General features: G+C 43.1%; 1 protein-coding gene across 1 annotated transcript in view; it reads right to left on the reverse strand.

Moving 5' to 3' along the window:
• The window catches only part of IQCK (IQ motif containing K), a 121993-nt gene that overhangs the window by 69406 nt on the left and 37562 nt on the right, over window positions 1-15025 (reverse strand). The window contains exons 5-6 of the mRNA XM_070413739.1: window positions 10893-10945; window positions 10688-10765 (exon numbers count right to left, since the gene is read on the reverse strand). Of these exons, the coding sequence (XP_070269840.1) occupies window positions 10688-10765; window positions 10893-10945 (131 nt within the window). The remainder of the gene's footprint in view (window positions 1-10687; window positions 10766-10892; window positions 10946-15025) is intronic.

Genomic DNA, 15025 nt, shown 5'->3' on the forward strand with positions numbered 1-15025 from the left:
TCTATTGATATGACCATGTGGTTTTTTTCTTTCAATTTGTTTATGTGATGTATCACGTTTATTGATTTGCGTATATTGTACCATCCTTGCATCCCTGGGATAAATGCTACTTGGTCATGGTGTATGATCTTTCTGATGTACTGCTGGATCCGATTTGCTAAGATTTTGTTGAGGATTTTGGCATCTATGTTCATGAGGGATATTGGCCTGTAATTCTCTTTCATTGTGTTGTCTTTACCTGGTTTTGGTATTAGGGTGATGCTGGCTTCATAGAATGAGCTTGGAAGTGTTCCTTCCTCTTGAATTTTTTGTAGTAGTCTGAGGAGGGTAGGTTTTAGTTCTTCCTTGAATGTTTGGTAAAACTCCCCTGTGAAGCCGTCTGGCCCTGGGCTTTTGTTTGCTGGAAGCTTTCTGATGACTGCTTCAATTTCTTCCATAGTTATTGGCCTATTGAGATTTTTAGATTCTTCCTGATTGAGTTTTGGAATGTTGTATTTTTCTAGGAATTTGTCCCTTTCCTCCAGGTTGTCTAGTTTGTTGGAGTAGAGCTGTCCATAGTATTTTTTAACAATCATTTGTATTTCTGTGGGGTCTGTTGTTATTTCGCCTCTATCGTTTCTGATTTTGTTTATTTGGGTCCTCTCTCTTTGCTTCTTGGTGAGCCTGGCTAGAGGTTTGTCAATCTTGTTTATCCTTTCAAAGAACCAGCTCTTAGTTTCATTGATTTTCTGTATTATCTTTTTGGTCTCTATGTCATTTATTTCTGCTCTAATCTTTATTATCTCCTTCCTTCTGCTCACTCTGGGGTTTTCTTGTTGCTCTCTTTCTAATTCTTTGAGTTGTAGAGTTAGATGATTTACTACCATTTTTACTTGTTTTTTGAGATAGGCCTGTAGGGCTATAAACTTCCCTCTCAGGACTGCTTTCATTGCATCCCATAGGTTTTGGATTGTTGTGTTTTCATTGTCATTAGTTTCCAGGATGCTTTTAATTTCTTCTTTGATCTCATTGGTAACCCAATCAATATTTAATAACACGCTATTCAGCTTCCAAGTGTTTGAGTATTTTGGGTTGTTTTTTCTGTAGTTCATTTCTAACATTATGCCATCGTGATCTGAGAAGATGCTTGGTATGATTTCAATCTTCTTGAATTTGGGTAGACTTTGTTTGTGACCCAATATGTGGTCTATTTTTGAATGTGTCTTATGAGCCCTTGAGTAGAATGTATATTCCGTGGCTTTGGGGTGAAGTGTTCTGAAGATGTCAATTAAGTCCATCTGATCAAGTGAGTCATTTAGGGTTGCTGTTTCTTTGCTGATTGTTTGTCTAGAGGATTTATCCAGTGATGTCAGTGGTGTATTAAAGTCCCCTACTATGATTGTATTGTTGTTGATCTCTCCTTTGATATCTTCCAGGAGTTTTTTTTATGTATTTGGATGCTCCTGCATTGGGTGCATAAATGTTTACCAGGGTTATATCTTCTTGTTGTATTGATCCCTTTAGTATTATGAAGTGGCCTTCCTTATCTCTGGTTATGGCCTTCACTTTGAGGTCTATTTTGTCTGATATAAGTATTGCTACCCCAGCTTTCTTTTCCTTTCCATTTGCCTGGAAGATATTTTTCCATCCCTTCACTTTCAGTCTGTGTGAGTCCCTTTTAATGAGGTGGGTCTCTTGTAGACAGCAAATGTATGGGTCATGATTTTTTATCCATTCAGCCACTCGATGTCTTTTGGTTGGAGCATTTAGTCCGTTTACGTTTAACGTTATTATTGAAAGGTACTTGTTTGTAGCCATTTCTTTTTTTGTGTGTGGCTGTTTTCTTTCTGAGCTTTTTATTTCTTCTTTTTACACCAGTCCCTTTAGCATTTCTTGCATTGCTGGTTTGGTGGTGCTAAACTCCCTTAGACTTTTTTTGTCTGTGAAGCTTCTTATTTCCCCTTCAAATTTGAATGATAGCCTTGCTGGATAGAATATTCTTGGATTCAGTCCTTTGCTTTGCATCACTTTGTAGATTTCCGTCCATTCTTTTCTGGCCTGATGTGTTTCTGTTGAGAAATCATTTGATAGTCTAATGGGAGATCCCTTGTATGTACTTTCCGTCTCTCTCTTGCAGCCTTTAAGATTCTCTCTTTGTCCTGAACACTTGCCATGGTAATTATGATGTGTCTTGGTGTGGGTCTTTTCGGGTTCACCTTGTTTGGGACTCTCTGGGCTTGTGTGACTTTTTTCTTCCCCACCTCAGGGAAGTTTTCTGATATTATTTCTTCGAATAGGTTTTCTAATCCTTGTTCCTCTTTCTGTTGTTCTGGCACCCCTATTATTCGTATGTTGTTTTGCTTCATGTTGTCCCAAAGCTCCCTTAGGCTCTCCTCCTGTCTTTTAATTTTTTTCTCCAATTGCAGTACAGTTTGGGAGTGTTTTGCTTCCTTGTCTTCTAATTCACTAATTCGGTCCTCCGCTTCTCCTAGTCTACTGTTGATGCTTTCAATGGTGTTTTTTATTGTAGCTATATCGCTCTTCATTTCCTCTTGGGTCTTGCATAAGTTATTGATTTTTTCATCTGTTTCTTCTTGCTTCTTGCATAAGTAGTTGATTTTTTCCTCCATCCGGTTTATGCATGCTAGGACCCTTATTCTGAATTCTATTTCTGTCATGTTGCATGCCTCTGTCTCACTTAGCTGCTTTTCTGGCGCGTCCTCCTTTTCTTTCCTTTGGGGGTTTCTTTGCCTACCCATGTTTGATCTCGCTGACATATGTAGATGTTGAGATGTTCAGTGGCTGCTCCCTGGGTGGCAGGGGCTCCTTGGGTTGTGGTTGCTGCTCAGACGATTGCGGTAGCAGCTGCTTCCCAGTTGGCAGCAGCTCCTCTGGTGGGTGTTGTTCACAGCTGTGTTGGCTCTTCTGGCTGGTGGGGGGAGGCTTCACGTACAGCTGCTGTTCCACAGACAGAGGTTGTGGTGATCAGGAGGCTGTGGTGATCAGGAGGCTGCGGTGATCAGGGGGCTGCTGTTGCTTGGATCTGCTGTGTTGATTTAAAGGCACAAAATACAACAGAGCAAGGCACAACGTACCAGGCACTGAACACAGGTATATTCACAATATTAATAACCCCAAATAAAGGTGACCACCCAAATTAAGAAAATTAGGGGATAAGGGAGAAAGAAGAGAAGAAGATAAAAGAGAGAGCAGAAAAGAAAAATAAGAAAAAAACAAACAAAAAAGGAGTGCAAAAATAGAATTGGGAAAAAAGAGGGGGGAAAAAAAGAGAGCGAAAAAAGAGAATGAAGTAGAAGCGGGGAAGAGACTATTTGTATGAGGAGCAAACTCCAATAGAACTGCCACTAATCTCAACAAATTCCAGCAACAGATCCCTGGAGATGAATGCAAACTACAAACCACCAATAATATCAAGAGGGGTAAGGGAAAACAGAAGCACAAAAATAACCGGGGTGGGGTGGGGGAGGGAAGGGAAAAACCAGCAGAAAAAAGAAAGAAAAAGAAAAAGAAAAAGAACCTCACAACCAGTCCTAAAAAAGAAGAAGAAAAAACACAAAACAAAACAAAACAAACAAATAAAAAAAAAAAAGCCCAATATATTTAACAATCAAGAAAACAATAGAAAGATAAGAGAAAAAAAATGTTTGGAAAGTGAAGAAGGATAAAGAATAGGTGTATAAGGATTTAGAGCAGTAGATTGGAAATAGGATATATAAGTAGGGTGGAATTAGACAGGGGGTAAAAAGAAGGAATTGGGAAAATCTGAAGCAGGAATAGGGTAAGAGAAACAGGACACCAAAAGGGGAAAAGTAAGGAAGAGGGTTTTAGCAAAGAGGTGAAATTGAGATAGGGAAAATTAATGCTAAAGGAACGATGAAAATAGAATGGAGAACACTAATCCCAAAAGAAAATAAAGAGAAAATAAAATGGCACTTTAAAAAATGGTAAAATGGTAGCAGTAATAATACTGGTTAAAAATAAAAATGTGGTAATTGAAAGGGTAAAATCAGGTGATGGAAAAAGAAGAAAAAGAAAAAAAAATTGGTTTCTTAGTAAAAAGGCGAAAAAAAAAAAAAAAGAAAAAGAAAAAATTTGCAGTAGTGATGGTCTTTCGGTTCTTCTACTCTTCAGCCTGGTTCGCCTTAGTCCTGCCAGGTATTTAGGAGAGTGTTGAATTTCCCTGCATTACACTGTTCCTCCGTGTTGTAAATCACAGTCCTGATTTTAAAGCAGGCCGTATTTGTGATCCAGTCTGCCTTAAATTGTATTCCCCTAAGAGTCAGTTTGTGGCTCAGCCTCTGGGTGGCAGTCTCGTGGTTGCTTCTTGAAAAATCTCTAGACCAGCTCTGATGGAGCCAGCGTGGAGTAACCCTGCTGGTGGTGGAGTCACTGCTGGGTGGATGCCCAGCGCAGAGCCCAGGAGGGATTAGCTGGCCCACTGTCTAGGAGGGGAGAATGGGGAAGGGTCACAAGAAGCGCTGCAGCCAACAGAGGGGGAAATCAATGCAGGGCTAGAGAAAACATAAATGCCTGCCACAGACAGCAAGAAAATGCAATGAAAAGAAACGGGATAAATACCCTTTAGTTTTGTGATTATTATTTTTTAAAATATATTTTTATTGATTTCAGAGAGAGAAACATCAATGATGAGAGAATCATGGATCAGTTGCTTCCTGTGCTCCCCCTACTGGGGATCGGGCCCACAACCCGGGCATGTACCCTGCCTGGGAATTGAACTGTGACCTCCTGGTTCATAGGTTGCTTAACCACTGAGCCACACTGGCTGGGCTTGTAATTGTTTTTGATTCTTAGTCACTCTGTGAACAATAGGAAACCTAAAATCCATATAGCGGGGGAAGTAAACATTCCTGCTGTTTGGAGTCACCCATTCTTTGGGAGGACTAGACTTAATTTTATGATTAGCCTTGATTTTAAACATTTCCTTTTCACTGCAGTTTATTTAACAAATACATGTATTTTATATATGATAAATCTTAAGTTATTTTTATAAACCTAAGAGACTTCTTAAAGGGTTGTCAATATCCTTGGCTACATAAAAATGCAGTTGTTTTTTTTTAAGTCATGGAAAATAAATGGGTAAGTGAGAAGGGATGGGTAGAGTGGAGAGATGTTAAATTATGGGGAAACTTAGTGAGAAGGGCCCAGCATTTCTGTGACAAGCAATCGGCAGCCAGCCACCCCCTGACAAATAATCGCAGCCCCCAGCTGTGACCCGACGCTACATGACCCGACGCTACATGACCCTGATCTCTGAAGGCAGCTGCGTAGTTTGTCTGACCTAGAACATTCAGCTGGGACCACACTCACAGTTTCCATGGCTCCCCGACAGGTAGGCAGGAATGTCTGAGGCGCTAGGTGCCCGCACACACCTTATCTAAAGGGGATTTGCACTTACTCAGAGTTACTCTAAAATAAGGATGTACGATAAAAATCACGTCGCTCAGAGTTTACCCTCACCATCCTTAAATTACCCATAAGACACAGCACCTGCTGGTCGGCCTCACAGGGCAGTTTTCTCCCCGTTTTGGTACAAATCAGCCTAAGGACTGAGTGACGTGAGAGCCGGAATCGGCCATGTTTGTAAGAGCACGGTCTGAAGCCAGGCTTCCTCCAATCCCTCCTCCGCTCGTTCCTCAGTGTGGCCTTGGGCCTCAGCTCTTTCCCTGAAGTGTGGCTGTCACCATATCAACCAGCACACAGAGAATCCCAGGGCCTCCCTCACATACCCCAGCCTCCCTTGCAGTTGGTTTGGGGCCATGGGAGGAGGGAAAGTAAGGAGAGGTGAGAAGGTTAAGAACTGGGCATCTCCTCCATCCTTTTCTTCCTTTGCTTCAGTGACCTCACAGATCCCATATTCCAAATATTATAATTTATAAACCTGGACCAGTCATTGTAGGAGCAACACATAAGCTGTTACTGGGCGAGGCCACTGGTGTTTTGGTAGTGTTATAACTACAACGTAGCCTAGGCTAGCCTAATACACTGGGGATAGTAATATTTCCTACTTTCTTGGGTTGTAATACAAGTTGAATTAGGTGACATTTATAAATTGTTCAGAATTGCACTTGACTAAACATTATATCAGTGCTTAGCAGGTGACTAGGTAGGTAACTAGGGACAGACAGAGGCAGTAGCTGCTTTCTGAGCTGCTCTGAGAACAGCTAAGAAAAAATCTGAGTCTTGTGTCCTATTTTATGCTTCACCTCCAGAGTGGAATTGCTTGCATTTTACAAAATTCTTCTCTCTTTATCTTCCAAGAGCATAGCCCTGAATTAGCATAAAGTACACATACATGACAACCCACTGTCCCTAATACCCGTTGCCAGGAGAAGGGGCCATGCACACTCCTCAGACTTCAGGGACATTTCAACCTCTTGGACGGCTTCAGAATTTGACTTGCTGTCATCTTATTCAACCCCCCTCCCCAGCCCCCCGACACTTCACATTCACACTGAGGACACCTCCAGCGCCATGGCTCCAAGTCCACGCCATTCCACATCCATCTTCCCTCATGTCAGCCACTCAATGGAACAGTTACCACTCAGAATGGGTTGTCATGAAGACCATCACATCTCGACTTCCCAAGTTCCTGACCTGATCATAACTTTCTCCAGCCTTCCACCTTCCCCACCTACTCACTTCTATTTATATCACCTGCCCTTGCGTGAGACTATGGATTGGGAAGGTTATTGGTGCCCCACAGGGCAGGGAGCACCAAACTACAGCCCATGGGCCAAATCTGCTTTTGTGAATAAAGATGGATTGGAACAAAGCCAGATCCATTTGTCCCCGTGTTATCTCTGTGGGTTTCGTGCTACAATGGTGAAGCTGAGCAGCTGTAACAGAGACCACAGTGGCCTGCAAATCCTAAAAGGTTTACAATCGTCCACAGAAAGAGCTGGCTGACCCGACCTAGAAAGCCACCTCCCTTCCCCAGGACCCCTGAGGTCACTGGAGCCATGTTTCACGGCCAGCCCAAGGCTCCACCACAGTAACCCTCCTCCCACTGCTGCTGGAGAACTGGCTTATGAAGGAGCATGAGGAGGGAGAACGAGATGATGGGAGGGAACTGGTTGGTGGATTGTGCACATTCAGAGCCAGGACTTGGTAAGGTGCCCCAGGCCTCCCCAACATCAGGAAGCATCTCACTTGGGCCCACACCTGCCCCTCTCCCCATCACCCAGAGGTCGTTTTCCTGCGTGACATCTGAGCTCTGGGCATGACCACAGGAAGGTGTGCCTCTCCACTGTCTCGCCCCAGCCATCTCTAAGGGGAGCGCAGCCTGGCTGCCCTGCAGTCAATAGTTCGAGGCTGAGAAACCGGGATCAGAGAGTTTCCTGGCTCCTGCCCTCATTCTCTTTAAGAACCTTGGCTCCTGCCTGCCTTGGACTCTTCCTGTCCAGGGCACACTCAGGAAGGAGACCGTACCTGAAGTCTTGCCTCTCAAAAACAAAACCGGGCACCAACCAGCTTGGCCACTGCCCAACCTGGGCCAGCGCCAGGCCCCCAGGACAGCCCATCTCCCATAGTGCTTTGCCACCATCTCAATCAGAACCCTCACTAAGGACTACCCCCAGTGTAAGCACGCCTCTCACCTCAAGGCAGCAGCCCGACAGCACCCACTCTGTGCAGCACACCTGGTAGGTATTCAGTAAGTATTATTTTAAATTAAATCTTTATTGTTCAGATTATTACAATTGTTCCTTTTTTCCCTCCATAGCTCCCCTCCACCCGGTTCCCACCCCACCTCTGCCCTTACCCGCCCCCCACTGTCCTCATCCATAGGTGTACGATTTTTGTCCAGTCTCTTCCCACACCCCCCATACCCCTTTCCCCCTGAGAATTGTCAGTCTACTCCCTTTCTATGCTCCTGATGTATTATATTCACCAGTTTATTCTGTTCATCAGATTTTTTATTCACTTGATTTTTAGATTCACTTGTTGATAGATATGTATTTGTTGTTCATAATTTTTATCTTTACCTCTTTCTTCTTTTTCCTCTTCTTAAAGGATACCTTTCAGCATTTCATATAATACTGGTTTGGTGGTGATGAACTCCTTTAGCTTTTTCTTATCTATGAAGCTCTTTATCTGACCTTCAATTCTGAATGATAGCTTTGCTGGGTAAAGTAATCTTGGTTGTAGGTTCTTGGTATTCATCACTTTGAATATTTCTTGCCACTCTCTTCTGGCCTGCATAGTTTCTGTTGAGAAATCAGCTGACAGTCGTATGGGTACTCCCTTGTAGGTAACTAACTGTTTTTCTTTTGCTTCTTTTAAGATTCTTTGTCTTTTGCTCTTGGCATTTTAATTATGATGTGTCTTGGTGCGGTCCTCTTTGGGTTCCTCTTGTTTGGGACTCTCTGCATTTTCTGGACTTGTAAGTCTATTTCTTTCACCAGGTGGGGGAAGTTTTCTGTCATTATTTCTTCAAATGGGTTTTCAATATCTTGCTCTCTCTCTTCTTCTGGCACCCCCATAATTTGGATGTTGGTTCGCTTGAAGTTGTCCCAGAGGCTCCTTACGCTATCTTCATATTTTTGGATTCTTTTTTCTTTTTGCTTTTCCAGCTGGGTGTTTTTTGCTTCTTTGTACTTCAAATCTTTGACTTGATTCTTGGGATCCTCTAGTCTGCTGTTGGATCTCTGTATATTATTCTTTATTTCAGTCAGTATATGCTTAATTTCTAGTTGGTCCTTTTTCATATCCTCGAGGGTCTCACTAGATTTATGGAGGGTCTCACTAAATTTATTGGCAGTTTTTAGAAAATTCTTGAAAAACCTTATAAGTGTGATTTTGAACTCTATATCCAGTAGTTTGCTTTCCTCTATTTCTGTCATTTGTGACCTGTTTCTTTGTCTCCGCATTTTGGCTGCTTCCCTGTGTTGATAGAGTGGCTTTCTGTGCTAGGTGTCCTATAGGGCCCAGTGGCTCAGCCTCTCCAATTACCTGAGGTGGACACTCTTGGTGCACCCCTTTGTGGGCTTTGTGCACAGTCTTGTTGTAGTTAAGCCTTGATTGTTGTTGGTATCACTGTGAGGAATTGACCTCCAGGCCAATTGGCTGTGAGAATCAGCTGTGTCTACGGTGGGAGAACTTCTGTGCTAGAGACACCCTTATGGGGCAAGACTTGTTTCAGTGGAGCTTTGGTGCTCACTGAGTCTGCCCTCTGAGTGTGTCCCTTATGGATCTGAGGAGTTGTAATCTGGATGGTCCCACTCTGACAGCTGGGTACACTGGCTCTTGGATCTCTAAGGAGGTGCTAATTTAGCCTCTTCCTGAGGCTACCCAGCAGGAGCTACTGAGATCAGCAGATTCCTCTTCTTTGTTTGGGGTTTGGAGGTGCCCAGATGAGGCCCAGCTGTGAAGCAATGCAAGCTGCTGTGAGGCCTTGGGCCTTCTTTTGGATGTTCTGGGTCTTTCTGGCCCAGCTGCAGTTTGTTAGGTAATTGTAGATTGCAAAGGGCCAGGTCATTCATATGCAAAAGCCTCTGCCACAGCTTGGGTGGGATGGGGTCTCAGGGAATCAACAGGGGGGAGCAAACAGCTATGGCTGATCCTCAGCCCTGCCCTAAGAGGCCCTGGGTCTCAGTGTCCCAGTAATCGCTGCAAGCACCTCTGAGAGAAAGCCGCCCTCGAGTTCTGCCCAATGCCAGACAGTCCAGTTTCTCCCCGTATGAGTCTGGGTCCCCAGAGACTCGCCTGGAACTGGAGTTCAGAGCAGTCGGGAGCTTGTGTCTCCCTCCCGATTGAAAAAGACAACCACGTCCTCAGTTGCCAGCCCTTTCCATGTGCGTCTCTGTACCTCTGCACTTTACTTCCGCACCTCCTCTGTGTCTCAGTGTGCTTTTCTCTTTCCTTCTAGTTGTAGAATTTCCACTCAGCCAGCCTTCCTGTGGTTCTGCATGATGTCTGTTTTGTCTTTTAGTTGTAGTTTTGAAGTGGTTGTGCAAGGCAGAAATTTCAGGTGTTTACGTATGCTGCCATCTTGGTTTCTCTCTTAGTAAGTATTTATTGCACTGAATTACATTAGTACCATTTCAATTTTTATGAAGCCACAAATGCTGATGCAGGTGCTCAGTAAGTGTCATTGCTATGTTACTGACGAAAACAGCCCACATAAATAGTATTACTAATTCCATATGCTAGAATTCAATTTTATAGGGTTAAATAATTTTAAGAGCTCTGGGAAGATGTACTATCGACCAAACTGATTATTTCTGTGAGAAGACTCACATTAAAAGGGTGGTCAAAGAGAGTTTTAATTTTATCTGTCATATCCTACTGGTTTGAATGTAGAACCGATGCATATAACTAAAAATTAATAGTTAGAAAACTTTAGTCCTATTTCCTGAGACATAATGACCTTCAAGGAAGGGGAAGGGAGGGAGAAGCTAGGGAGAAAAGGGAGAGGGAGAGAATGGAGAGACGAATTACTTAGGATAAGAGTTGTTTAAAGTTTTCTATTTTAGTTCTGAAGTGCTCTTTGAATAATCACTGCATGGATAGATGCCCTGAGCCTAGACTGAAAATAATGAGAGACAAGAGCCACAGATGTAACTTACCTGGGGCCCAGGGTGGTTACATGAGTTAGTTCTCTTAGATGGGAGAAAACTAACAATTTTGAAATCAGAAATAAATTATTCAAACCTCTGTCGGCACTTACTGTTGCTTCAGCCACTGCTCCACAAAGGGAATGGAGAAGAAATCTGTGAACGGCTCCCCTGTCCTCTTTGGATTTTGACTGGTCATGATGTCATATGTTTGATTGACAAGAAAACAATAAGGAATTCAAGTCAATTGTTGCTATCCTGCTTGCAAATTAACATTATTGAATCTTTAGGGTCACTGAATAGTCATGAAAAACTTACTTGTATAACCACTCAGTCAGAAAATCACAGGCAATGAATTTGGTCCTTTTCCTCTAAAGAGAGAAGAAAGAATTAAATAACATTCTTTGCTCACGTGTCTGAGCAGGGCAAAGGATGAGAGGCTAACTGGCTGCTGTGCCACATGACACACATACGTGTCCTCCACGAAGCTCACAGCAAGAATCCTGAAGACGGTCTCCCATCCTCTGGATAAGCCAGGTTCTGGAAGCAGCGCTTATGAGAGGCAGGGCCCACAGTAGGGAGCTTATTACATGCTTTAGTGCAGGGGTCCTCAAACTATGGCCCGCGGGCCACATGCAAATACAAATATTGTATTTGTTCCCGTTTTGTTTTTTTACTTCAAAATAAGATATGTGCAGTGTGCATAGGAATTTGTTCAGAGTTTTTTTTTAAACTATAGTCCGGCCCTCCAATGGTCTGAGGGACAGTGAACTGGCCCCCTGTTTAAAAAGTTTGAGGACCCCTGCTTTAGATCATTCTCAGGATTTATTTAAGTTGGAGTAATAGTAGTTATTGCTTTCCCCCAGTTCACTCAAATCCTCAGAACAGGTTACTCCAGGTCTAGGTGTCACTTTCAGATGTGGGAGCCACATGACAGGTGCACTGGGAGCCAGGCCCACAGGCGCACTGGCCAGTACAGCCGACCCTGCCTGCTGCCCACCCAGAGCCGCTCGCTACGTCATCTGTATTAAGGAGCCTGACTATCAGCCCAGGGCACAAACAACACGTCCCTGCCTCCCACGGAAGAAGGGGTACAGTTCCGCCGATGAGATAGAAGTGGCCGTGCCCTGTGATTTCTCAGGAAGTTCTGCTCTTCATTTCTACCCCCACTCTCCCTGAAGTCTCCTCTACTTTCAGCCTAGATCACAGGTGCGGGGCTGGGTGTGCAGTGGCCAAAGCCACCTGCCGAAGACGGGGGAGCCGCCTGCTGAAGACAGGGAGCAGTGAGTTCGGACCCTGGGCCTTTGATGACTTCCGTGAGCAACGGCCTGACCTGCTCTGGACATCTTGACATGTAGGGAGAGATAAACTTCCCTCAGGTTATTATCACTGTTCTTGAGTTCTCCTCACATGCAATTGGATGCAGTCCCTAGGCAACAGAGAGGCTTGGAAACCACAGGGAAATGTCCTGGAGTCATGGAGAGAAGGCGTGGGCTTCCGGTAGTGCACCAGGTACCCTGTCTCCCAGTCCAGTTCAAGTCTCTTGTGACCCAAACAACCAGTCACCTTCTTTTAGAGACTTGATTCTACCCCTGAGGTGGAGGGTGGCTCAACTTTAGGAGGGCAGGGCTCATACACAGTCAATCTAGAGGCACAGGTGGCCGGGTGCAGGGCTCCTGCCTGAAGGAAGGCTGCACAGGGTCTGCTGGAAGCCTCTCTGCCCACCCAAGTCTACCCTGCACCCTGCCCAGCCTCTGGAGGCTCATTTTACGGTTCACATCAACCAGCTCCTTTCCTCTCTAGTTGGGTCCCACCAATGGGAGGTGTTAGGAGGAGATCTGAGAGGGGAGAGGAGAAGGTGGTGCTAGGGGTTGAGTTGTGCCCCCACCCCTCTAATTCACTTATTGAAGTCCTAACCTCTGATATTTCAGAATGTGATGTATTTGGAAACAGGACATAGCAATTCCAAGGAGAGTGAACAAATACACCTATACTCCCCAAACTATTCCAAAAAAATCCAAGAGGAAGGAACACTTCCAACCTCTTTTTATGAGGCCAGCATTATCCTAATTCTAAAACTAGATAAAGACACTACAAAGAAAGAAAGGTACAGGCCAATATCCTTGATAAACATAGATGTAATAATCCTCAACAAAATATTAGCAAATTGGATCCAGCAATATATTAAAAAGGTCAAACACCATGACCAAGTGGGATTTATTCCAGGGATGCAAGGCTGGCACAATATCCGCAAATCAATAAATGTGATACATCACATGCTGGAGGCCAAAGCATAACAGCATTTAGCATAAAAGTGCAAAAGAGACATTGGAAGGCCAATGGACCTTGATCCCAGCAGGGCTGGAGTCAACACAAGATTACGCCTGCTGTGATTGTGATGGCTGGAGGCGATTTCCTGACCTGATAATCTTTACATTGCATACCAGACTTTACCTTTGATCTGCCTGTATGCATTGCTAAAGGACAAACGAGTATTCAAAGTGAATAAAAGCAGATAGGACCCAGTCTTGTTGAGCCTCTTCTCGAAAGATGTTTCCACCTGGCCCCCCCAATACCTTCAAAATTCATATTTCCTATATAATGTACTCATTGTGTCGACGGCCCTCCTTCAAGTCATCCTGAACCTGCTGTGAAGGTCGCAGCAATCATATAAACAAATTGAGAGACAAAAATCACATGATCAATGTTGTGGGTTCACTCAGCGAGACAGACCACCGACTCAGAATTTAAATTTAAGAGCCTTTATTAAGCTGGCCAGCGACTACAGTTACAGCACCCTGCCGAAGCAGAGGCTGAACTGCAGCCTACTACAGGAGTTACATTTTATTATTAAATTCTGTGGAGGCCCAGAGAAAAATGTGTCTTTCAAATTCTGGGCCCCCCATATGGAGGAAACTCTCTTTATTTATACTTTTTCCAGTCCTTTGTCTCCCAAATTTGGAATGAGACTTCCGGGCCTTCTGAGAAAGAAGGCCTGTGTGCTGGGAAGAGGCCATGAGATCATATCTCAAGGCCTGGCCTGATGTCAGTACCGTCCTATCTATGTGTTTTAGGAACAGACAGCACAGCATGACCCGTCTGGCCAAAGCGCCAGATATGCAGCCCAGCACAATCATATCAATTGATGCAGAAAAAGCACTCAACAAAATCCAACACCCTTTTTTGATTGAAAACTCTCAGCAAAGTGGGAATAGAGGGATCATACCTCAATATGATAAAGGCCATATATAACAAACCTATAGCTAATATCATACTCAATGGTCAAAAACTAAAACCATTTCCCTTAAGAACAGGAACAAGACAGGGATGCCCACTTTCACCACTCCTATTCGACATAGTGCTGGAAGTCCTAGCCATAGTGATCAGACAAGAAGAAGAAATAAAAGGCATCCAAATTGGAAAGGAGAAAGTAAAACTCATTATTTTCAAATGACATGATATTGTACATAGAAAACCCTAAAGACTCCATGAAAAAACTACTAGACTTAATAAATAAATCTGACAATGTAGCAGGATACAAAATCAACACCCCAAAACTGATGGCTTTTTTATAAACTAATAATGAATTCTCAGAAAGAGAAACTAAACAAATAATCCCATTCACCATTGCAACAAAAATATTAAGATACTTAGGAATGAACTTAAACAAGGAGGCAAAAGACCTGTATTTGGAAAACTACAGGACGTTGAAAAAAAGAGATAGAAGAAGATATAAACAAGTGGAAGAATATACTGTGTTCATGGATTGGTAGAATTAACATCATTAAAATTTCCATACTACCTAAGGCAATCTACAGATTCAATGCAATCCTCATTAAAATACCAATGGCATATTTCACAGATCTAGAACAAACACTCCAAAAATTTATATGGAATCAAAAAAGACCCCAAATAACTGCAGTAATCTTGAGAAAGAAGAAGAAAGTAGGAGGGATCACAATACCAGATATCATGTTGTACTACAAAGCCACTGTAATCAGAACAGCCTGGTAATGGCATAAGAACAGTCATACAGATCAAAGGAACAGAACAGAGACCCCAGAAATTGACCCATGCCATTTCCTTCAATTAATATTTGACAAAGGAGGCAAGAGAATACAATGGAGTAATGACAGTCTCCTGTTGATAAAACTGGATACATGTAAAAAAATGAAACTAGACCACCAACTTACACCATACACAAGAATAAACTTAAAATGGATAAAAGACTTAAATATAAGTTGTGAAACCATAAAAATCCTAGAAGAAATCACAGGCAACAAAATCTCAGACATTTCTCATAGCAATATGTTTACAGATACATCTCTTAGGACAAAGGAAACTAAGGAGAAAATAAACAAATGGGATGATATCAAAATAAAAAGCTTCTGCACAGCAAAAGAAACCATCGACAAAATGAAAAGGGAGCCCACTGTATGGGAAAACATATT

This window comes from Myotis yumanensis, unplaced genomic scaffold (assembly GCF_028538775.1).
Source record: "Myotis yumanensis isolate MYYU_CA2020_CCGP unplaced genomic scaffold, mMyoYum1.0.hap1 SCAF_4, whole genome shotgun sequence".
In the NCBI taxonomy this organism is placed as follows: Eukaryota; Metazoa; Chordata; class Mammalia; order Chiroptera; family Vespertilionidae; genus Myotis; species Myotis yumanensis.